At 39.6% G+C, this 24,776-nt stretch overlaps 2 protein-coding genes and 1 long non-coding RNA gene across 5 annotated transcripts; 1 reads left to right on the top strand and 2 right to left on the bottom strand.

The window, feature by feature from the left end:
• The first annotated feature begins 1,438 nt into the window (after window positions 1–1,438).
• CLEC5A (C-type lectin domain family 5, member A) lies at window positions 1,439–21,213 on the top strand. Of its 3 annotated transcripts, none has more exons than XM_011941318.1 (7): window positions 1,466–1,636; window positions 2,468–2,566; window positions 3,381–3,440; window positions 4,813–4,881; window positions 12,765–12,901; window positions 16,765–16,871; window positions 18,362–21,213. In XM_011941318.1, the coding sequence occupies exons 2-7, from the start codon at window positions 2,488–2,490 to the stop codon at window positions 18,474–18,476; spliced, it is 567 nt and encodes a 188-aa protein (XP_011796708.1). In that variant the 5' UTR covers window positions 1,466–1,636; window positions 2,468–2,487; the 3' UTR covers window positions 18,477–21,213. The 3 variants fall into 3 exon arrangements, with proteins under 3 accessions (XP_011796710.1, XP_011796708.1, XP_011796709.1); XM_011941319.1 differs by having other exon boundaries at window positions 1,532–1,636; window positions 16,768–16,871; window positions 18,362–18,713; XM_011941320.1 differs by lacking the exon at window positions 4,813–4,881 and having other exon boundaries at window positions 1,439–1,636.
• LOC105511202 lies at window positions 16,743–18,805 on the bottom strand. The gene is made up of 2 exons (XR_001001687.1): window positions 18,560–18,805; window positions 16,743–17,016 (listed from the first exon to the last, which is right to left on the bottom strand). It is a non-coding gene; the product is annotated as an uncharacterized LOC105511202 (long non-coding RNA).
• A 1,480-nt stretch (window positions 21,214–22,693) lies between the features above and the next one.
• Window positions 22,694–23,625, bottom strand: LOC105511200 (olfactory receptor 9A4-like). Its single transcript, XM_011941317.1, is given in 2 exon segments — window positions 22,694–23,028; window positions 23,031–23,625. Coding segments are annotated over 2 exon segments (930 nt in total).
• Between the last annotated feature and the right edge of the window lie 1,151 nt (window positions 23,626–24,776).

Here is a 24,776-nt window from a genome sequence, read left to right as displayed (position 1 = left end):
GATTTTTCAAAAACTCAGAGGATTATCCAAGTAAAACAAAACACAACTTTAATGTTCCAAAGCCCTCCAAATGTACATGTTTTTTGATCCAGCATTTACATTTCTGATAACTTAGCCCAAGAAAATTCTTAGGGACATGTAAAAGGATGCATGTACTTAGCTGTTCACTGTGCATTGGGTGTTTTAGAAAATAGTTAGAATACTAAGGATTTATGTTAAGATGCTGAGTATCACGCTATTGAAATTATAAGCATTACCTTGCTCATTTCTCAGAACAATCCTATGTGGTATTTACTATAATTACTCCAATTTATAGATAAAGAAATGGAAGTTAAAGAGACTCTGTAACTTAATCAAGGATGTTCAGCTAGTGAAGGTCAGATCCAGGAATCAAAACCAGGACTGATTTCTAAAACTTTGTTCTTGTCCACCACACTTTACTAGAAGATTTGTGGTTATGCAATTGTTAAATAAATAATATACTTTTACACCTGAATAAATAAATCATATACTTTTACCCCTGAATGCTATGCACATATTAAATAATACATTATCAAAATCTGTATTTTGACATCAAAAGATATATATATAAAATAGTGTTAGCTTAATCTTGAGCGGATAGATTACAAAACAATTTGTACAATATGTTCCTGTTGTTCTATGTGAACCAGTGATTTTCTATCTGTCTGTCTATCTATCTATCTATCTATCCATCCATCCCTCTTTCTATCTGCCTACTCCTTTAGAAAGGATGCACCCTGAGGTGCTAATAATGACTATAACTAAATGTACAAGGTTATAAATGTTTTTTGTTTTCTCAATTTTCCTTTTTAATATTTTCCAGCCACTTTTTTTTTTTGTCATGAGTACATGTAGCTTTCATAGCAGGGAAAATAAAAGCAAATTTTCAAATTTAATATGCAATTTAAAACTCCTTGATAATAGGACTTGAGTATTGTTCACCCTAGCCCACTGCTGTATCCAGCAGAGTACCACGCTCAAGAAACACTTCTGGAAGGTGAGCAGGTGGTGCCAGAGAGGAGTCCATGATAAAGGGGACTGAGCAGAGCTGCAGCAAATGGAGCAAATGGAACAGCAAGGACCTACTCATTAATATTAGTGTCTTCAACTGGATTTCTTTTCTTAACATTTTTAACTTGACATAATTTCAGACTTGCAGAAATGTTGTAAGGAAAGTACAAATAACTTCCAGCTACCTTTTATCCAGGTTCAACATTTGTTAAAACTTTACTACATTTCTCTCCCCACTGTATTTCAAGGAGATTTAGACACAGAGGAAGGGTGAGTCTATGTTGACGTATTTCGTTCTCCAAATTGTCCTTAAAATGTTCCCCTGTATTAGAACTCCCCTGGCAGGAACTCTGTTCTTGCCACCACTAGGACTACAGACTCTCTTCCCTTCTTTGCCCCGCCTGCTCCCTTTGCCAAGAACACTGAACAGGAAGAAGTATTTCGCGGGGATGCCACCAAGGCAGAGACTGTGAAGAAGGAAGAACATTGCTTGGGCAGAAGGAGCATATTCTCAGGAGGCGGGGCCCCTGCCTGCCACACCAAGCATTGGGCCACCAGGAAGACCCCCATCTGCAATCCAGCCTAGCCTTCCAGGGAGAAAGAGGTGAGTCTGTCTGTCTGTCCTGGCTGCATGGACTGTTGAGCAATGCCAAGACCTTCAGGGATGCCTGTCCTGTCTGTCTCCTACCCCTGGTATTTGGAAGATTGAGGCTTCTGACAACCTTTTTTTTTTTTTTTTTTTTTTGAGACGGAGTCCCGCTATCACCCAGGCTGGAGTGCAGTGGCCGGATCTCAGCTCACTGCAAGCTCCGCCTGCCAGGTTCACGCCATTCTTCTGCCTCAGCCTCCCGAGTAGCTGGGACTACAGGCGCCCGCCACGTCGCCCGGCTAGTTTTTTGTATTTTTTAGTAGAGACGGGGTTTCACCGTGTTAGCCAGGATGGTCTCAATCTCCTGACCTCGTGATCCACCCGTCTCGGCCTCCCAAAGTGCTGGGATTACAGGCTTGAGCCACCGCGCCCGGCGGCTTCTGACAACTTAAGTCAGTATGGTGAAAGCTACAAACCCAGGTCCTTGGGAACAAGGGTCATTTCAAGGATAAAGGTTCTCAAAATACAGGAGAGGGTTTAATTATTAGACAGAATTTGGGAGGCCACAAATAGGGCAAGGCTGAGGCCCAGAGTAGGGAATTACTTCTAGACCCTAGATTGCTGTCCAGAAGGAGAGGCAGCATGACTGTTCCAAGGCTCCAATCAATACCTGTTTCTTTCTGTGTTCTGGGCCCATGCTGGGTCACCTCCTGGTACCTATCAATATCATGCCTGTCTTCCAAGTCTGTCTTGCTTTGGGTACTCTGAGCGAGAGGCTGGAATATGTCCTGGTGAAAAGCAGCCTTGTTTCCGAATTCTGATGCTGCCCTGCTCTAATCTTCACAGGCCCCTGCAGCTCCTTCACCATGAACTGGCACATGATCATCTCTGGGCTTATTGTGGTGGTGCTTAAAGTTGTCGGAATGACTTTCTTTCTACTTTATTGTGAGTATTTGGGCAACCTCTTGCCCTAACCTCCACGTTGTTTGGCTCATTGACTCTTCTCTTAGAAGGCAAGGTTGTGTATACAGGTTTCATACCCAAGTCTTTCCATCTGAGACTAACTGGCCCAATCTGAGGTCAATTGGCAATGCCTTTCTCACTCCCCAGCACACACAGTGGGCCAGGCTCCTTGGTCTACCTTGGAGATATAGAACTTAACAGTCTCTGATGGTTAGACCCCCATGCAAAGCTTTTGCTAGTGGAGTATTAGTTGGGTGATCTCAGCTGAAGTACTTGGCAGTGCTTGTTATTGTTGCCAAAATCTAAAAGTACAGCTCCAGTTCAACCCAATGATAAGGCCGTGGTGAGAGCTGAATTATAATGTAACAGGATTTAACTGAGAAAGAAATTTCTCTCTGTGTACATATAAATTAATTCATCCAAATGCTTAGTAAAAGAAGCCTCCTAGGAAAGGATTTTACTGCAATCAGAAACTAGAATCTTCTCCAGCCCCAGTAGCCAGTAGGGAAAATAAATGAGGAAGGAAATGTGAGTAGGAGGCAGTAGTTAGCTAAGAGGCGTCTTCCCCATGATGCAATCTGAAGGTGCAATTCCTGTCATGTCAGACAGCAGGAAAGAAATAGGAATAAGTGAATGTAGTCACAAAACCACATTTACGCATCTTCACTGAGTCAGAGAGTTCAGTATTTCCCACTAATAGTCACAGTACCCTAGCAGCCCCTGTGCTGATACGTGTTTGCCATATTCATCGTGCAGTCACATTTGGGGCTGAGCCAACAGCTGGTTTTCTTTTCAGTTCCACAGATTTTTAACAAAAGTAACGATGGTTTCACCACCACCAGGAGCTATGGAACAGGTAATCTGCATGGTGGTAAATCTTCTCCCTCTCCTCCCGCTATTTCTATGCTGAATTTCTAGAGACCTTCCACACAGCCTCCTTTCCCAAGAAATTCTTTTGTACAATGGTCCATAAAGATCTTCTAATTAATTCCCCTTCTTTTACATATGAGAAAACCAAGAGCAGACTGAGGGAAATTTCTGATCCTCAAGTTTTCTTCTGGATATGGGATGATTTATATCTAATCATTGTAATAGAATGTGAAAGTGTTTAATAGCCAGGAGCTATGGGAGATAGAGAGATGAGCGGGGCATGGTTCTCCTGTCCCTGTTAAACCAGCTTCCTCCTGAAGCCTTTCCCAACAACATCCTCTCACTTCCTGTTAAGACACCTATTACTACTGACATCGTTAGGAGAAAGACCACTTCTCATTTATCCTAGTATCAACAGAGGCAACCCAATACAGTGAGCTGTATGGAAAAAATACCCATAAAATACTTATTGAGTCCTTAAGTTATAATCTCAAAGTAGTTTCTGATGAAAACCAGGCTATTAACATCTTAGAGTCTATAAACTAAATAAAAAGTGAATGCCAATTTGTTTCATTAAGATAAATGTAAGTAACTAATTTGATGTCAGAGTAAAATGGTCTTCAACCACAATGGACAAATAACTGGCGCCCCGATGAGATGTTTGACCAGCCTCTGAAGTCACTGTAGCTGCCTGCTCAGACAGTCACTGTTCCCAGGAAAATGAGGCCCCTATATGGATTTCTAGAAATGAATGGACCCTTCCCTGCTTATAGAAAATCTCCCTAAAGTTCACTTGCTTCCTTGTCTGCTAATATCCCCTTGGTCCTGAAATTTTGTTCCAATTAGCCTCAACCCTTAGAGCTAATACAGTGCTAATGAGAAAAGGGTCCCAGAGCTGCCCAGGATTATGAATTTTCCTATTGAATCTGGAACACCAGAAATAGAAAGAACAGCAAAGGTGCTGTGTGGAGTCTGGGGGAGAAGTACTGCAAACAGTCCTTTGGAGAAAACACTGTCAAAGGTTTATACAAGATAGGAGTGTGAGAGTTTCTCTCTGATACTAAATTCCTCCATTACTTTTCCTTTCTTCTGTTCTTTTTCTCCGGATTTGATGCCTACCGCTACATCAAAAAAAAAGGAGACATGAAATAGGATTTGGGTGTCAAGCATGACAAATAATGGCAGTAGTTAGATGGAAGGCTCAAAGAAAGAAATTGTCTGAAACGTTCTAGCTCAGAGTTGCCAAGAGCTTCTAGTCATCTGCATGATTCAGATAGTCACACAGCCCATGCTCTGATGTTTCTGTTTCTGTGTTGTATTTGTCATACCATAACCTTCAGGTTTTCTTTTCACTTAAGTCTCACAGATTTTTGGGAGCAGTTCCCCAAGTCCCAACGGCTTCATTCCCACAAGAAGCTATGGAACAGGTAAAGTGCAAGGTTACAACCTACTCTCCATCCCCTAGGTTCTCATGCACTGAATTCTTAGAGACTTCTCCCATTGTCGTTATTCTTATGGAATTTTTTTTCTCAAAGGGACCATAAAGACATTCCAGTTCATTCTGTTTACATACATTATTTTGGCTTTTTAAAAATTTTCTGAGTACATAGTAGGTATACATATTTATAGGTTACATGATATATATTGATAAAGGCATGCAATATGTAACAATTAGATCAGGGTAAATGGAGTATCCATCACCTCAAGCATTTATCTTTTGTATTACAAATAATCCAATTATACTCTTAGTTATGTTTAAATCTGCAATTAAACTATGTTTGACTATAGTCACCCTGTTGTGCCAGCAAATACTAGGTCTTATTTAGTCTTTCTATTTTTTAGTACCCATTAACAAGTCCCACTTCTCCCCCATACCTCCCCACCAACTACCCTTTCCAGCCTCTGGTAACCATCCTTCCACGCTGTATCTCCATGAGTTCAATTGTTTCAAATTTTAGCTCCTGCAAATAAGTGAAAACATGTGAAGTTTGTCTTTCTCTGCCTGGCTTATTTCATGTAACATAATGATCTCCAGTTCCATTCATGTTGCAAATAACAGGATCTGATTTTTTTATGCACAAGTAATACTCCATTGTGTATATGTACCACATTTCTTTATCCATCCATCTGCTGATGGACACATAGGTTGGCTATTGTGAAGAGTGTTGCGATAAAAATAGGAGTGCAGATGTCTCTTCAATATACTGATTTCCTTTCTTTTGGGTCTATACTGAGGAGTGGAATTGCTGGGCCATGTGGTAGCTCTATTTACAGTTTTTTGAGGAATTCCAAACTCTTCTCCATAGGTGGACTAGTTTACATTCCCGCCAACAGTGTATAAGGTTCCCTTTTCTCCAAATCCTTTCCAGCCTTCTGGATAAAAGCCATTTTAACTGGGTTGAGATGATATCTCATGGTAGTTTTGATTTGAAATTCTATAATGAGGAATGGTGTTGAGCACCTTTTTATATTTCTATTTACCATTTGTACTGCTTCTTTAGAGAAATGTCTATTCAGATCTTTTGCCCAGTTTTTAACTAGATTATTAGATTTTTTTATTTTTCCTATACAGTTGTTTGGGCTCCTTACATATTCTGCTTATTAATCCCTTGTCAAATGGGTAGTTTTCAAACATTCTCTTCCATTCTGTGGGTTGTCTCTTCACTTCGTTGATTGTTTCCTTTGCTGGGCAGAAACTTTTTTAACTTCATATGATCTCATTTTTCTATATTTCCTTTGGTTGCCTGTGCTTGTGGGATATTACTCAAGAAATCTTTGCTCACTTCAATGTCCTACAGAGTTTCCAGAAGGTTTTCTTGTATTTTCATAGCTTGAGATTTTAGATTTCAGTCTTTAACCCATTTTGATTTAGTTTTTGTATATGTCAAGAGATAAGGGTCTCATTTTATTCTTCTGCGTATGAATATCCAGTTTTCCCAGCACCATTTATTGAAGACATGTCCCTTCCTCAATGCATGTTCTTGGTACCATTGTCGACAATGAGTTTATTGTAGATGTATAGAATTATTTGAGTTTTCTCTTCTGTTCTGGTCTATATGTCTGTTGTTATGCCAGTACCATGGCATTTTGGTAACTAAAGCTCTGTAGTATAATTTGAAATCAGGTAATGTGATTCCTCCAGTTTTGTTATTTTTTTGCTTAGGATAGCTTTGGATAGTCTGGGTCTTCTGTGGTTCCATGTACATTTTAGGATAATTTTTTCTATTTATGTGAATAATGTCATTGGATTATTGACAGATTGCATTAAATCTGTAGATGGCTTTGAGTAGAGTGGACATTTTAACAATATTGATTCTTCCAATCCACAAACATGGAATAATTTTCCTTTTTTTTTTTTTTTTTTGGTGTCTTTGTCAATTTCTTTCGTCCATGTTTTATAGTTTTCATTGTATAGAACTTTCACTTCTTTGGTTAAATTAATTCCTAGGTATTTTATTTTATTTGTAGCTATTATAAATGGGATTAGTCTCTTAATTTCTTTTCAGAGTGTTCACTGTTGGCATGTAGAAATGCTACTAATTTTTGTCTGTTGATTTTGTATCCTGGAGCTTTACTGAATTTGTTTATCAGTTCTAATAGTTTTTTGGTGGAATCTTTAGGTTTTTACAAATATAAGGTCATATCATCTGCAAACAAGGATAATTTGTCTTCATCCTTTCCAATTTGGATGCCCTTTATCTCTTTCTCTTGTCTGACTGCTCTAGCTAAGCCTTCCAGTACTATGGAGAAAAAGAGTGATGAAAGGGTGTGCAGCCTTGCCATGTTCCAGATCTTACAGGAAAGGCTTTTATTTTTTCCCCATTCAATATATGCTGGCTGTAGGTCTGTCATATATGGCTTTTATTTTGTTGAGGGATGTTCCTTCGATACCCTGCTTTTTGAGAGTTTTAATCATGAAGGGATGTTGACTTTTATCAAATAATTTCTCAGCATCAATTGAAATGGTCGTATGGTTTTTGTCCTTCATTCTGTTGGCATAATGTATTACACTGATTAATTTGCATATATTGAACCACACTTGCATCCCTGGGATAAATCTCACTTGGTCATGATGAATGATCTTTTTAATATGTTGTTGAATTCAGCTTGCTAGTATTTTGTTGAGGTGTTTTGCACCAATATTGATTGGTATATTTGCCTGTAGTTTCATTTTTTGATGTGTCTTAGTCTGTTTTTGGTATCAGGGTAATGTAGGCTTCATATAATAAATTTGGAAGTATTCCCTCTTTCTCTATTTTTCAGAACAGTTTGAGCAGGATTGGTATTAGCTCTTCTTTAAATACTTGGCATAATTCAGCAGTGAAGCCATTGGATCCTGGGCTTTTCTTTACTGGGAGAGTTTTTATTATGGCTTTCATCTCATCACTTGTTATTGATCTGTTCACGTTTTGGATTTCTTTGTGGTTTAATCTTGATAGGTTGTACGTGTCTAGGAATTTGCCCATTTCTTCTAGACTTTACAATTTATTGGCATATAGTTGCTCACAGTAGTCACTATTTCTGTGCCGTCCATTGTAATGTCTCTAATGTCTCCTTTTTCATCTCTGATTTTATTAATTTGGGTCGTCTCTCTTTTGTGTTTTTGGTCTGGCTGAAGGTTTATTGATTTTATTTATCTTTTCAAAAAGCCAAATTTCTTTGCATTGATGTTTTGTATTGTTTTCTTCATTTCAATTTATTTCTGCTTTGATTTTTATTTTTTTTGTTCTACTGATTTTGGGTTTAATTTGTGCTTGCTTTTGTAGTTCTTTAAGATTTGTCATCAGATGTTTTGTTTGAAGTTTTTCCTTTTTTTTTTTTGGATGTAGGCACTTATAGGTATAAACTTCCATCTTAATATCCAATAGGTTTCAGTATGCTGTGTTTTCATTATCATTTGTTTTAAGAAATTTTTCAATTCCCTTCTTAATTTCTTTATTGACTTATTGGTCATCCAGGAGCATATTGTTTAATTTCCATGTATTTGTACAGTTTCCAAGTTTCCTCTTATTATTGACTTCTATTTAATCCCATTGTGATCAGAGAAGATGCTTAATATCATTTCCATTTTTTGAATGTTTTAAGGCTTATTTTGTTACCTAACATATGGTCTATCCTTGAGAATGATCCATGGGCTGAAGAAAAGAATGTGTATTCTGTAGCTGATGAATAGAATGTTCTATAAATATCTATTATGTTCATTTGGTCTATAGTATAGATTAAGTCCAATGTTACTTTATTGATTTTCCGTCTGAAAGATCAGTCCAATGCTGAAAGTGGAGTGTTAAACTCTCCAGCTATTGTTGTATTGGAGGCTATCTATTTCTTTAGCTCTAATAATATTTGCCTTACATATCTGGGTGTGCCAGTATTGGGTGCATATATATTTACAATTGTTATATCCTCTTGCTGAATTGACCCCTTTGTCATTATATAGTGACCTTCTTTGTCTCTTCTTACAGTTTTTGTCTCAAAATCTATTTTGTCTGATATAAGTATAGCTACTGTTGCTCTTTTTTGGCTTCCATTGGGATGAAATGTCTCTTTTTATCCCTTCATTTGCAGTCTGTATGTATCTTTATAGGTGGAGCGGAGTATGTTTCTTGTGGAAAATAGATCATTAGGTCTTGTTTTCAGCCACTCTACATACTTTGATTGGAAAGTTTAATCCATTTACATTCAATATTATTATTAATAAGTAAGCACTTACTTCTGCCATTTCGTTATTTGCTTTCTGGTTGTTTTTTGGTCTTCTTTTCCTTCTTTCTTTCCTTCCTGTCTTCCTTTTAGTGAAGGTGATTTTGGTATGATTTAATTTCCTGCGTTTTGTTTTTCATATATCTACTGTATTTTTTTTATTCAAGGTTACTATGAGGCTTGCAAATACTATATTATAACCCATTATTGTAAGCTGATAACAACTTAACTCTGCTTACATAAACAAACAAGTAAGCAAAAAAAGAAAACTAATAAAGATTCTACATTTTAACTTTGTCTCTCACTTTTTAACTTTTTGTTGTTTCCATTTATAACTTTGTTTTTATTGTCTATGCCTTGAAAATTTGTTGCAGTTATCATTTTTATTGGTTCATCTTTTAGTCTTTCTACTTAAGAGTACTTTACATACCACAGTTACACTGTTATGATTATTGTGTTTTAACATGTGCCTACTATAATCAGTGAATTTCATATATTCAGATGATTTCTTATTGCTCATTAATGTCCTTTACTTTCAGATTAAAGAGCTGTTTTTAGCATTTCTTATAGGATTGGTGTGCTGTTAATTAAATCCCTCAGCTTTTATTTGTCTGGGAAAGTATTTCTTCTTCATGTTTGAAGGATATTTTCATCAGATATGGTATTCTAGGGTAAAGGGTTTTTTCCTTCAGCAACTTAAATATGCCATGCATATTAAATCTCCTGGCCTGTAAGATTTCCACTTGGGGGACATCCCAAGCCTAGTAACAATGTGGGTCTGCTACCAGATATATTGGAGCTCCATTGTACCTTATTTCTTTTCTCTTGCTGGTTTTAGGATCTTTTCACTATCCTTGACCTTTGGGAGTCTGATTATTAAGTGCCTTAAGGTAGGCTTCTTTGGGTTAAATCTGCTTGGTGTTCTATAACCTTCTTGCACTTGGATATTGATATCCTTCTCTAGGTTTGGGAAGTTCTCTGTTATTATCCCTTTGAATAAACTTTCTACCCCTATCTATTTCTCTACTTCCTCTTTAAGGCCAGTAACTCTTACATTTGCCCTTTTGAGGCAATTTTTTAGACCTTACGAATGTGTTTCATTGTTTCTTATTCTTTTTTCTTTTGTCTCCTTTGACATCTGTGACCCCTCTGGTTCTGTTATTACAATATTCTGATGTATTCCTCAGTATGCGAATTTCATTTTTTAACTCCAGAATTTCTGCTTGATCCTTTTTAATTATTTCAATCTCTTAGTTTATCTGATAGAATTCTAAATTTCTTCTCTGTGTTATCTTGAATTTATTTGAGTTTCCTCAACACAGCTATTTTGGATTCTCTGTCTAACAGGTCACATATTTCTGTTTCTCCAGGATTGGTCCCTGGTGTCTTATTTATCTCAATTGGTGAGGTCATGTTTTTCTGAATGGTCTTGATATTTGTAGATGTTCATCAGTGTCTGGGCATAGAAGAGAGGTATTTATTGTAGCTTTCATGATCTGGGTTTGTTTATATCTGTCCTTTTTGGGAAGGCTTCCAGGTATTCAAAAGGACTCGGGTGTTGTGACCTAAGCTCTATCTGCATGGGGGACATCTCAAGCCCAGTAACGCTGTGGGTCTTGCAGACTCGTACAGGTACCCACCTGCTTGGTCTTGGATAAGATCTGAAAGATTTATCTGGATTACCAGACAGAGACTCTTGTTCTTTTTCCTTACTTTTTCCCAAACAGAATCTCTTTCTCTGTGCTGAGCTGCCCAGAGCTGGGAGTGGGGTGACACAAGCATCCCTGTGACCACCAGCACTGGGACTGCATTGGGTCAGACCTGAAGCCAGCACAGCACTGAGTCTCACTCAAGGCCCACTACAACCACTACCTGGGTACTGTTTATGTTTTGTCAAGATCCTACGGCTCTATAATCAGCATATGGTGAAGCTAGCCAAGCCTGTGACCTTCCCTTCAGGGCAGTGAGTTCCACCAGGCCTTAAATAGGTCCAGAGATGCTGTCTTAGAACCAAGGACTGGAGTCAAAAACCTTATAAATCTACCTGGTGTTCTATCCTCCTGTGGCTGAGCCGAAACTCGAATCATGAGACATAGTTCTTTCCACTCTTCCCTCCCCTTTCCTCAGGCAGTGGAGCTTCACCCTATGACCACTACCATCACAGGCCCACAGGGTCACTGCCAGAATACCACTGATTTTTGTTTAAGGTACAAGGGCTCTTTGGTCAGCTTGCCACAAATGCTGCCAGGCCTAGAAACCCACCCTTTATGTCTGTGGGCTTCTATCTGGTCCAGGGCAGGTCCAGAAATGCTATTCAAGAGTCAAGGCCTGGAATCTTGGACCCCAAGAGCTGACCTTTACTTCTCTGTGGCCAAGCTGTTACATAAGGTGCAAGACAAAGCCCCCTTTACTTTTCTCTCTTCTTTTCTCTAGCAGAAGAATGTGCTGGGTTTCATTTGAAGCCCGAGACATCTCAGTCTCACCCAAGGCCCATGACATGCTACCTAGGGAGTGCGGCTTATTATTCAGGGGCCAAGAATTCTTTCATCAGCAGGTGAGGGGTCCTGTCAGAACTGTGTACTTATCTTCAAGACAGAGGATTCACTTTTGGCCCAGGGTATGTCCAGGTGTATCTACAAATGTCTTTCAGGAACTAGAGTTTGGAATGGGGACCTCACGACTCTGACTAGTGCCCTATTCTACTGTGGCTTGCATCCAAGATGCAAGACAAAGTGCTCTTTACTCTTCCCTCTCCTCTTCTCAAGCAGAAAGCAAGGGTCTCTTCTGGAGCTGCAAGCTGTGCTCCCTGGGGTTGGGAGAGCAATGGCACAAGCATTCCCTTGGTCACCCTGGCTGGTATCTCAGTAGGTGCCCTCTAATTCCAGTGGCTCAAAGCCCAGCTCAGCACAAGGACTTGCCTAGGAGTTGTAGTCCTTGTGGCCTAGAATACCTTTCAAGTTTATTTAGGGCCCCAAAGCCATTCAGCTCACAGTGGGCAAGACTTGCCAGAAGTCAAGTTTCAACCACTGGGTGGGTTATTCCCCTCTGGTTAGCACTCATCTAAATGCTTCCTCCATGGGTGGGCATCAGCTGAGTTCGGTCCATTTTGCCCTCCACTGTGAGAGGGCAGCACTGAGTCCAATGTAAAGTCTCATGATCCCTGCACACTCCCTCTCCCATGCACACAGACTTCACCATGCCATGCTGTCACTGCAGCAGGGATAGGGCAGGGGTGGTGTCAGCAATTCAAGACTGTCTTTCCTACCCTCTGCAGTGCCTCTTTCAGCTACCCAGGAACTGCGTGTTCATCTGATTTTTTGTTCTCATACATGTGTATGTGCTTTTTTATGTGTAGATAGTTGTCAAATTTGGTGTTCCTGTAGGGGGATGACTAATGGAAACTTCTATTCAACCATTGTGCTCTTCTCCTTATTCTCCTTAGATTATTGTCAGGGAACCAGACTAGACTGGGTGGAATTTCTTCCTGGATGGAGAATAATTTTTACCAATATAATCGTTAAAACAAAAATATGTATCGCTATTTCATCACTTAATTCCAGGATTTATACCCCAAACCAGTAAACTCATACTCTCCTTTCTTGGACCTCTTCAGTCTGCCCCAAAGACTGGGAATTTTATCAAGAAAGATGTTTTCTCTTACCTACTTCTGAATCATCTTGGAATGAAAGCAGGGACTTTTGCAAAAGAAAAGGATCCACACTGGCAATTGTCAACACACCAGAGAAACTGGTGAGGACACTGGAATGGTACAGTAAAGCCACACACTCTACACAGCCTCAGTGGGTGGGATGGGGTGGAAATTTGGGGAAGCGGGGATGGGATTGAGTGAGGAATGGAGAGGTGGCTGGCTGAAAAACTGAAGCTATTTGTTCTGGACTGGGGGTTAGGAGACTCTTCTTAGTAGCAGTGAAGCAGCATGTTTTTCAGTTTCATTTAACCACAGAAATTCACACCTTGTGGTTTTTTCTACAGGGCGCAGTAATGAGCTGATATCCTGGGGATGGGCCGAGATATTTAAAGTGAAGCAAATGACCAAATGAGATGATGTGTGTAAAAGTTGTTTAACAACTAAAAGAATACCTCATAGATGTGATGTCAATTAGTAAACAAGGAAGACGTGAATTGACAAAATTAGTAATGTGAAAAACTGAGAATCAGGTCATAGAACTGAATTTGCAGTAGATGATCATGATAATAATCATGAAGATGCATTACTATCCACATTTTATAACTGGCAACTAGGGCACAGAAAAGTAATTTGCCCAAGGTCAAATAACAAAACACAGAATTGAATTCAGATCTCTCTGACTCTGCAACCCATACTCTAATCTGTGCCTCATACACTATACTCTTGCTTCTCTCACTTCTATCCCTTTATTTCTCCTCTAAAAAGTCCTCCTGTGATTTAGAAGAACTTGTAAGATGATCTCCTTTCTGAATCTTGGTAATAGATGACCAAGGGATCTGGATGCTACAAACCCTCTAGGGCTAAGTACCCAGGTAGCAAGGGAAAATGTCCTAAGGTAGAAAAACAGGAGCAAGACAGGGGAATGAAAAGAGGGAAGGAGGGAAGGCAAAGGGGAGAAGCAAGTGTGACAAGTCTGCCACACCCATTAAGTTTTGTGGATCCCAATTTGAATCCTTGGTGATGAAAAAGGTCATCATGGCCAGCCTGGCCAACATGGTGAAACCATGTCTCTACTAAAAATTAGCCAGGTGAGGTGGTGCACACCTGAAATCCCAGCTACTTAAGTGGCTGAGGCACAAGAATTGCTTGAACCCAGGAGGCAGAGGCTGCAGTGAGCCATGATTGTGCCACTACACTCCAGCCTGGGCAACAGAGCAACGCTCTGTCTCGAAAAAAAAAAGGAAAAGAAAAAGACAAAGTCATCATGCCAATGGTTTGCCGGCGACTCTCAAGTCTGTATCTCCAGCTCATCCTTCTCCTCCAAACAGGTATACCAAATTCCACTTTGACGTTTCAAGAGTCCCACAAACTCACTATGTTCAAAACTGAGTCAATTATATTTGACCCCACCGCTACTCCTTTTACATTCCAAATACTGGTGAGTACTCATGTCACCCAAGATTGAAGGCTAAGAGTTTTCTAGGACTTTACCTTATCTTTTCCTCCTCAATTATTTGTTAACCAAGTCCTTTTCTCTCTAGGCCCACAACAAATAGTTCAGTTCTCACCTGGATTTCTTCAGAATTCTTCTAATCCATCTCCTTGCCTCCTGTTTTGCACTCTTTCTAGCTATCCTCCTCAGAACTGACATCATAATACCTCTAAGGCTCTAAACTGTGCCATTTTCCAAATTAAAATGGGTTAAACCCCAGTTCTCCTAGCATGGCATATGTTAGGTTCATGACCACGCCAAATGTCACACTCACGGTCAGGTTCCAGCCCATGCTCAGGTCCTGCCTGGGTGGCAGATAGCTGAAAGAACACTCAGGGGGCCATAAGCAGGTGAAATGTAGTTTTATTCAGCAACTCTTTCATCAGCAGCTTTCTCGCACTGTCTGGCTGGCTGCACAGCCAGCTCTCCCTTGTGTTCAGGGTCAGCAGCTTAACTCTTTCTCCCTCTGGACATGAGTGCATGCTGAGCTGTGTCCTAGCTCCCCTCTGTCCATCTGCAAGATGGACAGCCTTGGTTCGCTCTCTCTTTCTCTGGGCACCAGCGCCTGTACCATGTTAAGACACACTGAGCCGAGCCAAGCTGCGTGCACAACATCGGCAGGTCAACTGTACCTTTTTCAAACAACAGTGGCTCTGAGCTAAGCATGAGCTTACACAAACAGGTTATATAGCAAGCATATAAATATATATATATATATGCCTGCTCCCTAAACTCACTGAGTCACTTTGGCCCGGATGTCTGCCTCGTTCTACTCCTCGACCAAAGCACATCCATGTACCTTATCTCGTATCAGGCCTTGCACAGTGTTGCCTCTGCCTTCTCTCCAGCCTTGTCTCTCAAACCACCTCCCTGCCACCTCTGCACTAACTATACTGAGCATCTTGCAGTTCCTCAAATGCTCCAGGCTGCTTCCCCGCCTGCCTATAATCCATGCTGTCTTCCAGAAGTCCATACTCTCCCCAACAGTTTGTCTGACAAACTTAGCTTAAAATTCATCTCAGGTATCACCTCATCTATCATTCTAGAAAAACTTCAGATCTATGTAGAATGATCGCTTCCTCCTTTCTGCCTCTTCCAGATCTAGCATATAATTCCCTAGGACTACACCTGAGATACCTCATTATGCTAGTTAAGTTGGTTGTCTTCCCTCATTAAACCTGTGGTTCTTCAAACAGACTCTCACTCTGGAATCAGTGGTTCAAAGACCACTGACTTTTTTAAAATGGTGATAAAATCTATGTACCTCTTCCCAGAAACATTACATAAGCAAAATATTTTTCATAATATTCCAGTGGTTTCATAGTTTTCCTGGGAAACCATCCATGGCTTCCAGCGTGAGAGTTTAGCATTAAGGATTCTGGTTTTAGACCATGGGTCAGAAAACTTTTTTTTAAAAGGGTCAGATAATATACATTTTAAGCTTTTCAGGGCATTGGTCTCTGCTGTTGTAACTTGAAAGCAGCCATAGATAGTATGTAAACAATGGGCATGGGTGCATTCCAATAAAACATTTACCAAAACAGGATGAAGTCTGGATTTGGCCCACTGGCTGTAGTTTGCCAACCCTCTTGATCGTAATTTCTTTGAGGAGAAATATATTTGCTTCCATATCCTCAGCCTAACACAATGCATGGCACATAATAGACACTCAAAAGATGTTTGGTAAATGAGAACATTCAGTAATTAATTAAAAAGTAATGAAATAAGATATTTCAGAAAAGGAGAACATTGAAAAGGGAGAAACTAAGGAAATAGCCATGGGGATGGAAAGAATAAGACTTGGATACCCACTGATTATGGGAGGTGTAGGAAACACTTCTGGCTGAAATGATTTATAACTTATCAATAAAATACAGAACAAAGATGTCTAGGACTAGTGTCAAATTAGCAAATATTCAACAAGCACTTGCTTATTTCTTCTTGGATTACACTTCTAAAAGCAATATACTTTTAAATCTCACTGTTTTCCTTTCCTAAGTATTCAATAAATAGAAACACATTTTGTTAACACTTGATTCAGCCTTACTTAGCATACAAAATTTCTGGCAACAAAAACAATCCTATGGATAGAAGCATGACTTTTTTTTTTTAAATGACCCTATTTCCGATTGTATAGTACCCCTTCCCCTTCATTCTCACAGTGTGGTCCCTGGACAGAAACATCAGTATCACTTGGGCATTTTGTAGAAAAGTAAATTATTGGTTCCCTTCACTAGACCTACTTAACCAGGAGCCCAGCAATCTGTTTTAACAAGACCTCAGGCTTTCCAGATTCCCTGTGAAGCCTGACAACGACTTCTTTAGGGTTAGTGGTGAGTCCCAGCTATAGCCAGTTTCAGAGTTCCCTACCAGCCTTCCTTATTCCCAGGATCAGATACAATCATGGGCACATTGACTCAAGAGAGGCATCATTAAAAGAGTCGCTGTTGAAATTTTTTTTTTAATTTCTAGAAGTTTCTTCAGGACATAGCTGATACAGAGAAGTATTTTATTGGCTTAATTTACAACCATGAAGAGAAAAGATGGCGTTGGATCAACAACTCTGTGTTCAATGGCAAGTACGTGAACATCCCACAGTTTCCTGGGGATCTTGGTTTGCTTCAAAAGACCAAACCTGAGATTGGTGGGTTCACTCTGGAATAGTTCAAACGCTGACACTTGACTCTATTCTGCTCTTCTCCTTTCTTCCAACCCATCTATTCCCTGAGACACATTTTAATAAACTTTTTCTTATGAAAGAGATCAAACTTTCATAAGGAGAGAGAAGAGTATTCATATAGCAAATAATTTTATTCAAATCAGGATCCAAACAAATTCACATACATAGCACTCATTTGATGTATCTCGTAGCTCTCTATAGATGCTAGTTTGTATAGCACTGAGCATTTCTGACTGATCAAAAAAGCTTAGTTTCTTGACTTCAAACAGACTAGATATGAGTCTAGACTGGATGCTAGCTATCTCAAGGAGACACGGTCAGTTTTATGGAGGCAACCCAGTTGGTATAGAGATGAGATCTGTTTCTATAACACCTAGCATTTCTGACTGATCAAAAGGGCTTCATCTTTTAACCCACAGATCACATTTTATTACAAAGTACCTACAAGTTTCCCCAGATGTGGAATTATTTATTTATCTAAATAAAGGTTATTATAAGCAACTTGTCTATGCCTCAAAGCTATGAACTTCTGACCCCCAAGAGCTGTCTCCTGTGAATTGTTCCATGGAGATTAGGATTGGTGAGAACACCAATAATTTTCCGTGTTTATGCGAAAGTAGTGATTCAAACAGAGGTCAAGTCAGTCCCCCAGCCTGTAACTGGGATTCCCTACAGAGAGGAGGAAATTGATATTTATTCAGTGTCTTTTAATGACAGCACTATGCTAAACACTTTGCATATGTTGTTTCCTGAAATACTCCCCATGATGCTACATGAAAAGCTTTTATCACTCCCCATTTCACAGACAGTTGAACTGAGGACAAGCAAAACTTAGAAATGTGTTAAATATCATACAGCTAGTCCAAAACACATGACATTTCTCTGAAATCAGAGTCTTTTCAGTCAGACTGAAACAGACTGAATGACAGAAAAAGAGGTGGGAGAGCCAACAAATACCTCCACCAAGTTTTTCTGAAGCCACTATGGTCTGGAAAGGGATGCACAACCTCTCTCCTTTTCCTTCCTGTCCTCCCGCTGTGAACACATGTACTGTCCTAAACAGTGCTTTTGTAAGATGAGACAGCCCATGAGATGCTTCTAACCGAACGCCACAGTGAATTAGTTAGTCCAAGACTGTGAATCCTTACAAGCTCGCAGAAGAGCTGACAGGAAAGGGTCGGTTTACAGCTGCATTTGTGGAGCTGGATTAGGAGCGGGATCTGAGCCAAATGGAGACCTGTGTGGGCCTGGTAGTCCGCTGCCCCTCCAGGTAAAATTCCTGCAAGACTCTCCCTCTGGAATCAGGAAGATCCTGGGCTACAGTGATGGGCCATTACCATGCTTTGTTTTTTGTTTGTTTGTTTTGTTTTGTTTTGTTTTCTCATTTAGTATTACCAATCAGAATCAGAATTTCAACTGTGCGACCATTGGCCTAACAAAGACATTTGATGCTGCATCATGTGACATCAGGTACCGCAGGATCTGTGAGAAGAATGCCAAATGATTACAGTTCCCTGTGACAAGAACCATACTTGCAACTCTTTTTGAACCCACACAGGTCTTCTGGCCAGTGATTCTTTTACTTACCTATCTGTCTACCAGCAGCGGTCCTTGCCCATTTGAGAAACTGAGCTTCTTTCTTCTGCACTGGGGGACTGGATGCTAGCCATCTCCAGGAGACAGGATCGGTCTTATGGAAACAACTCAGTTGGTATAGAGATGAGGTCTGCTTCTGTAGTACTGAGCATTTCCGACTGATCAAAAGGGCCTAGCCTGTTGACAGGGTTTGTTTTATTTTATCTTCAGAGTATCTACCGTACTACCAGGGAGCAACTGTAGAGTGAGCAATTATAAACATTATTTAGGGATTACCATGGTGGAAGAGGGATAAACATAGCTCCTGTGACCTCATCTCTGTTCTCAAGGGAACCCCATTCACATGCCCCTCCTAACTCCACAAGCTGGGGTAGCAGAGGCTCTCCTCAGTCTGAACGAAGGCTGGGCCTTGGGGAGGGCTCCTAGTGCTGAGCTTGGAGCAGCACGGACAGCAGCATTGTTTATGGGAATGGAGAGACGTCTGGTCAGGATAGGAACCTTCTTGGAGACCCCTTTAAAGAAAACCAGACAGCCAAGGGAACAAAACACACTAGATTTCTGTTCTTCAGCAAAGCCCTGAAGAGATACTTAAGCTAAAAATTCCCTTGTCATATTTCTGAAACTCCATTATAACATATGTAACTCCTTTGTAACCAAAATTTAGGTAAGCAGGCTTCCTTTGCTCTGAAGGTTTTGAGTACCTGACTGTATTTGTTGAGTATATTTTTAAAATTTTGGATGGTCTCTTAGGCAACAATAATCACAATATATTCGTCCCTTCAGTTCTAGAGAGAACCTGATGTCAGGCACAGCCTACTGACCCAAGGAGCCTGGCACTGGTTGGCATCACATTGATCTAGAATAGGTCCAGCTGATGAAGCAATAGAAAAACAGGAGGGTTGCTCAGGGAAACATTGGCTGGGGGCAAGGAATAAGCACATAGTAGAAAGGGAACATCAGGGTCAAATGGAAATCACCTGAGACAGGAAACAGAGCGTTCGTTTGGCCATACTGGAAGAAAGGCAAGAAAGGGGAAGAAAAGTCTTGGAGTACCCTGGCTGTTCTCTACATTCACAAGACATCAGCTATTTACCCTGCTTGGTGCATGAGAAACAGAAAAGAGATGCCTTGTGTGTTTTGAGTAAGAATAAGTAAACCATAAGGAAGACCATGTATAAAACTGATGGAAATAATAGTCACCTAAGTACAATGCATACCATTTTGTGTCTAATAACAATGTACCACAGTAATGACTGTACATATCATTATATGCAAACCAAACAAGATGTTGTAAATCATATTTTTTATTAAAACACTAAGTTCTGTTTCTGCATTCCTAGGTTTCATCATTTTTGGCTCCTTAGCATGGCCATTTACAATTTTTAAAAATGAGATAACACATCAGGTGTCTGAACTTGCTTAAAGAGAATCACCAGAAGTAATTTGTGTTTGAGATGGGGTAGAAATTGGAATTATATTAGCAGCCTGTGGAGATACAAGTTCTCTGACTGTGTTGGCGAAGAATAAGTGCTACCGTTGAGAAGGGAAGTAAGGCGGAGTCTAGGTGGAGAGAAAAATCAACAGAATTCTAGCCAAAGGCAAGCCCCAGAACTCAGACAACGGAAAGGAAATCCTAATCCTTCTGTTTTGAGAAGAGAGAACTATAGTTGCTTCACTTCCTGTTTCATGACAGAATAACTGCAAACTTTTAAGATCAGGAAATTTAGACATCTAGTGATTTCTTTAGTAGACAGTTTAAATTTCCCCCAAGATTAGGAGACACTTCTGTGCAGGTCCTAAAAGGAGCCCAGTGGCCTGGGGTGGGAGTGGGGAGTAGATAGGGAAAATGTGGGCTTTGGTTTAAGTTTATCATTGGGAGAGTTCCTGGATCCTTGCAAGCTTAGATAAATGTGATATTTATTAGATAGCAGTGGCATGCTTTAAAAAAAAAGGCAATGAAATTTGAATTTGAGTTTTGACTTTGCTTCTAATATGCTGTGTGAATCAGTACAGTTTTCTTACCCTTTCTTGGTTTTAGTTTCCTTATTGATAAAATGGGGTAGTAATACCTATCGCAAAAAAGTATTGCACATATTAAATAACATTCCTCTAGGTATCTCAATGGCATTAGACATTAGGAGAAGCATTTTGTGGAGGATTTGAAGTTGAGATCTTCATCCAAGAAGTAGCTTTTCAATTTGCCAGAAGCTTAATGTAGGCAAGCCACTTAATTTTTCAGAACTTGTTAACTCATTTATAATATGCGAATAAAAATCTGCCCAAGTCAGAGAAGGGTGCCTCAAAAATGTTGTGGCCAAGCCACATGGAGATCAAAGGCACACTGTTCATGACTTCAAATGTGGGCCCAGCCTAGGTCAGCCAACCCCCATACAACCCTTAGATTCATGAACAAATCCACCTGAGATCAGCAGAGCCACCCCAGATCAGCAGAAACTCTAAGCATGAAAATAAAAGCTTATCACTGTATACCACTGGAGTTTTCTGGTTATATCTCATATAGCAAAATCTAACTGATGCAATCTCCACCTGGCCTTCATCCTTCTCCCTTTATTGTCCTTTCATGTATTGTTCATCCAGCAACCAGGATGATCTTGTTAAAACATTAAACAGATTCTGTCACTCTTCTTCAGTTCCCTGTGATGGTTTTCCAATGTGCTTCTGAAAAGAGCAAACATCTTTAAAAGGTTCACTGTGGCGATTCCTTAAGGATCTAAAACTAGAAATGCCATTTGACCCAGTGATCCCAATACTGGGTATATACCCAAAGGATTATAAATCATTCTACTATAAAGACACATGCACACATATGTTTATTGTGGCACTATTCACAATAGCAAAGACTTGGAACCAACCCAAATGTCGATCAGTGATAGACTGGATTAAGAAAATGTAGCACATATACACCATGGAATACTATACATCCATAAAAAAGGATGAGTTCACGTCCTTTGTAGGGACATGGATGAAGCTGGAAACCATCATTCTCAGCAAACTGTCACAAAGACAGAAAATCAAACACCACATGTTCTCACTCATAGGTGGAAATTGAACAATGAGAACATTTGGACACAGGGTGGGGAACATCACACACCAGAGCCTGTCATGGGGTGTGGGGACGGGGGAGGGATAGCATTAAGAGAAATAACTAATATAAATGACGAGTTAATAGGTGCAGCACACCAACATGGCACACGTTGTGCACATGTAACCTAGAACATAAAGTATAAGAAAAAAAAGAAAAAAAAAGTAAAATAATATTATCTTTATGAGTACCTGGAAAAAAAAAAAAAGGCTCACAAGGCTCTACATGGTCTGCATTCTAGTTACCACTCTGACTGCAATTGCTTTCTCCTTTGCACACTCCATTTCAGCATCTTTGCTATGCCTTCCCTAGGATCTCCCACTTATTACTCACTATGCCTGGAATGTTCTTTAACAGGTTTCCAAATGTATCACCACCTTACCTCCCTCAATCTTACCTCTCTCAATCCTTCCCTGAAAACCTTATTTGAAATTTCAACACTCCCGCAAGAGATATTCCCTTTCATTCCTGTTTCACTTTTCTTCACAATACTTCTTCACCATCTAATATACTATTTCCAATAGCTTTATTGAAATACAATTCACGTTCCATAAAATTAACTCATTGAAAATGTACAGTTCAATGGTGTTTGGTATATTCATAGATATTTACAGCCATCATCTCAAAAAGAAAGTCTGTACCCCTTAGCAATCACTACCCTATGTCTGCATTCCCCTCAGCCCTAAGCAACCACTAGTCTACTTTCTAGACTATATAGATAGTCTATCTCTGACATTTAATTTTTCAAAGTTTAATTGTGAAATCATTATATCTTAAGAAAGGCAGATGATAGATAGATAGCTAGATAGATAGCAAGACATGTCTTAAAAATAATAAACTGAGTTTCAAGTAACAACTAACCATATTAAAAACCGTAGCTGTAACTTAAAAGTCTTTTGTTGCACACTAATTATTTGATAATGGTAATAATTATGATGCAGTTCAAAGATGAACAAGTTCTTTTCAGATTATTCTAGAATCCATACTAAGTGCTCCATCATGTAAAATGCCTCAGAGCAAGGCTAATTCCTGAATAGTTGACAGCAGCATTTTACCCCATCCCGAAGGGCCTCTATGACTTTATCATTCCGGTGGGTGAAGATGAAAGGATTGAGGAAAGGAGTTACTACTGCAACCATCAAGGAAACCACCCGATTGTAATCAGCTGCCTGCATTTGCTTGGGTTTCAAGTAGAGAAACAAGCAGCTGCCGTAGCCCATCACAACACAAGTGAAGTGGGAGGCACGAGTGGAGAAGGATTTCCTCTGGCCAGAGGCTGACAGGATCTTGAGAATGGTGGAGATGATGTAGGTGTAGGAGACAATTGTAGGGATCAAAGAACCAAAGAGAACAAAACAGCCGTTAAGAAGAGGATAAACTCCGTGAAAAAAGTATTATTGCAGGATAGTTTGAACAATTGCCCTCAGTCACAAAAAAAATTGTTCACCACATTTGATTTGTAGTAAGTAAGCTGAAGTGTGATGTAGACTGGCCAGATTTGAAAAAGAAACCCAAACACCCATGACACAAGAACCACAAAGTTGCAGGTGTGTCTGTTCATAATGATGTTGCACCTCAAAGGGTTATACACAGCCATATAACAGTCCACAGCCATTGCTCCAAGTAATGTCCCCATAGAAAGGTACAGGAAGAGCTGGACAACACAGGCAGACAAAGATACTGTCTGCATCCCAGGGAACAGCAATCCCAAAAGCATCCCGGGGACGATTATGGTTGTGACCAGGATCTCCAGGGCAGATAGGTGGCCAAGGAGGAAATACATGGGGGACTGCAGACGTTTATCCACACAGACAGTCACGATGATGACTGTGTTTCCCATTAATGTCACCAAGTAGAAAAAGAAGAATAGAGCAAAAAGGATATAATGTAGTTCTTCAGAGCGAGGGAAACCAAGGAGACAAAATTCAGTAGCACTAGAGTAATTCATCAACATTTAGTTCTAAGCCCTTGTTCCTTGTGAAATCTAGAGAGTAAAAGAGGGAGAACAACTTCTTCTCATTCTAAAAAGATTAAGGACATTTCAGGTTGAAAAAACATTCCTCTCCTGCTCCTCAACTGCATAACCTGTCTCTACTATTTTCTACACAAGGTTGATGTCAAATACTTCATGAAGAATATATATCTTACGAAGATAAATGTATATGTTCAATAAGATGAAATCCAGTCATGAATACCAAATAATAAACATGAAAATCCACCCACTCTAGCATGCACTCTTTCTCAATACACTGGACATCTGCCTCCAACTCCACTCTCACCAGCCACCCTGTCTGCTTCCATGATGTATAACTGTTACAAGGTGAACCACTTCATAATAATTGCAATCACTACCAAGATCAAGAAACAGAAGTTTGATAGCAGTCACATAAATCCATTTGTGTGTTCCATTACAATTGCAATGCTCACATCATCAGCAAAAACTACAATTCTCAACTTTTAAGAAATTACTGCCTTGCTTTCCTGAACAGTTTAATCATCCTAGTTTGAATTGTTACATATTATAACTTAGTGTTGTCCATTTTGTAATTCTATATGTTTTAAGTCTACTTTAATCGATAGATTCTCTGTATAGCCCATTCACTTTCTTCCAATCTACTTGTTGAAGAACTCAGGTATTTTGACAGTAGAGTTTTCCATAATGTGGGTTTTGCTAATTTCATCCACATGGGGCAATTGAACATATTCATCTGTTTCAAGCTCCTCTTATAGATTTCCTGTTCTAAATCTGGAATCAGTCATTTCTCCAAGAAGCCCTAGATTCTCACATCAAGAAAAATTATTGCAATACAACAATCTGAACCTAGGAATGATGATATTTATTAGAATGGTCAATGTTATTAGAATTTTGAGTGGACAAAGCCAGCAGGTAAATAGGTAAATGGGTGGTAGATAGGTAGATGGATTAATCATGAATCCATCATATATATAATTTAAACAGAAGACTCTAACGACTTTCCCTAAGCTCCTCTATATTACATTTAAAATTAGAATATTCACTAAACATTCATTTGCTTTATCTGACATTACACATGCAACAGTTATAAAACACGAATACTATATTCCTGAATATAATTACTGAAAACA

The sequence above is a fragment of the Colobus angolensis genome, unplaced genomic scaffold (genome assembly GCF_000951035.1).
Source record: "Colobus angolensis palliatus isolate OR3802 unplaced genomic scaffold, Cang.pa_1.0 Scaffold2, whole genome shotgun sequence".
Classification (NCBI taxonomy): Eukaryota; Metazoa; Chordata; class Mammalia; order Primates; family Cercopithecidae; genus Colobus; species Colobus angolensis.
Note: the sequence above shows the minus strand (reverse complement) of the source record. Positions and strands in the feature narration are given on the sequence as shown.

Bases quoted from the DNA above. Each gene is read 5' to 3' on its own strand.
- CLEC5A (XM_011941318.1), top strand. From the start codon at position 2,488: ATGAACTGGCACATGATCATCTCTGGGCTTATTGTGGTGGTGCTTAAA. The intron at 4,882-12,764 runs GTAAAGTGCAAG...GGACCTCTTCAG, and splicing joins CACAAGAAGCTATGGAACAG to TCTGCCCCAAAGACTGGGAA. The intron at 12,902-16,764 runs GTGAGGACACTG...TTTAATTTCTAG, and splicing joins TCAACACACCAGAGAAACTG to AAGTTTCTTCAGGACATAGC.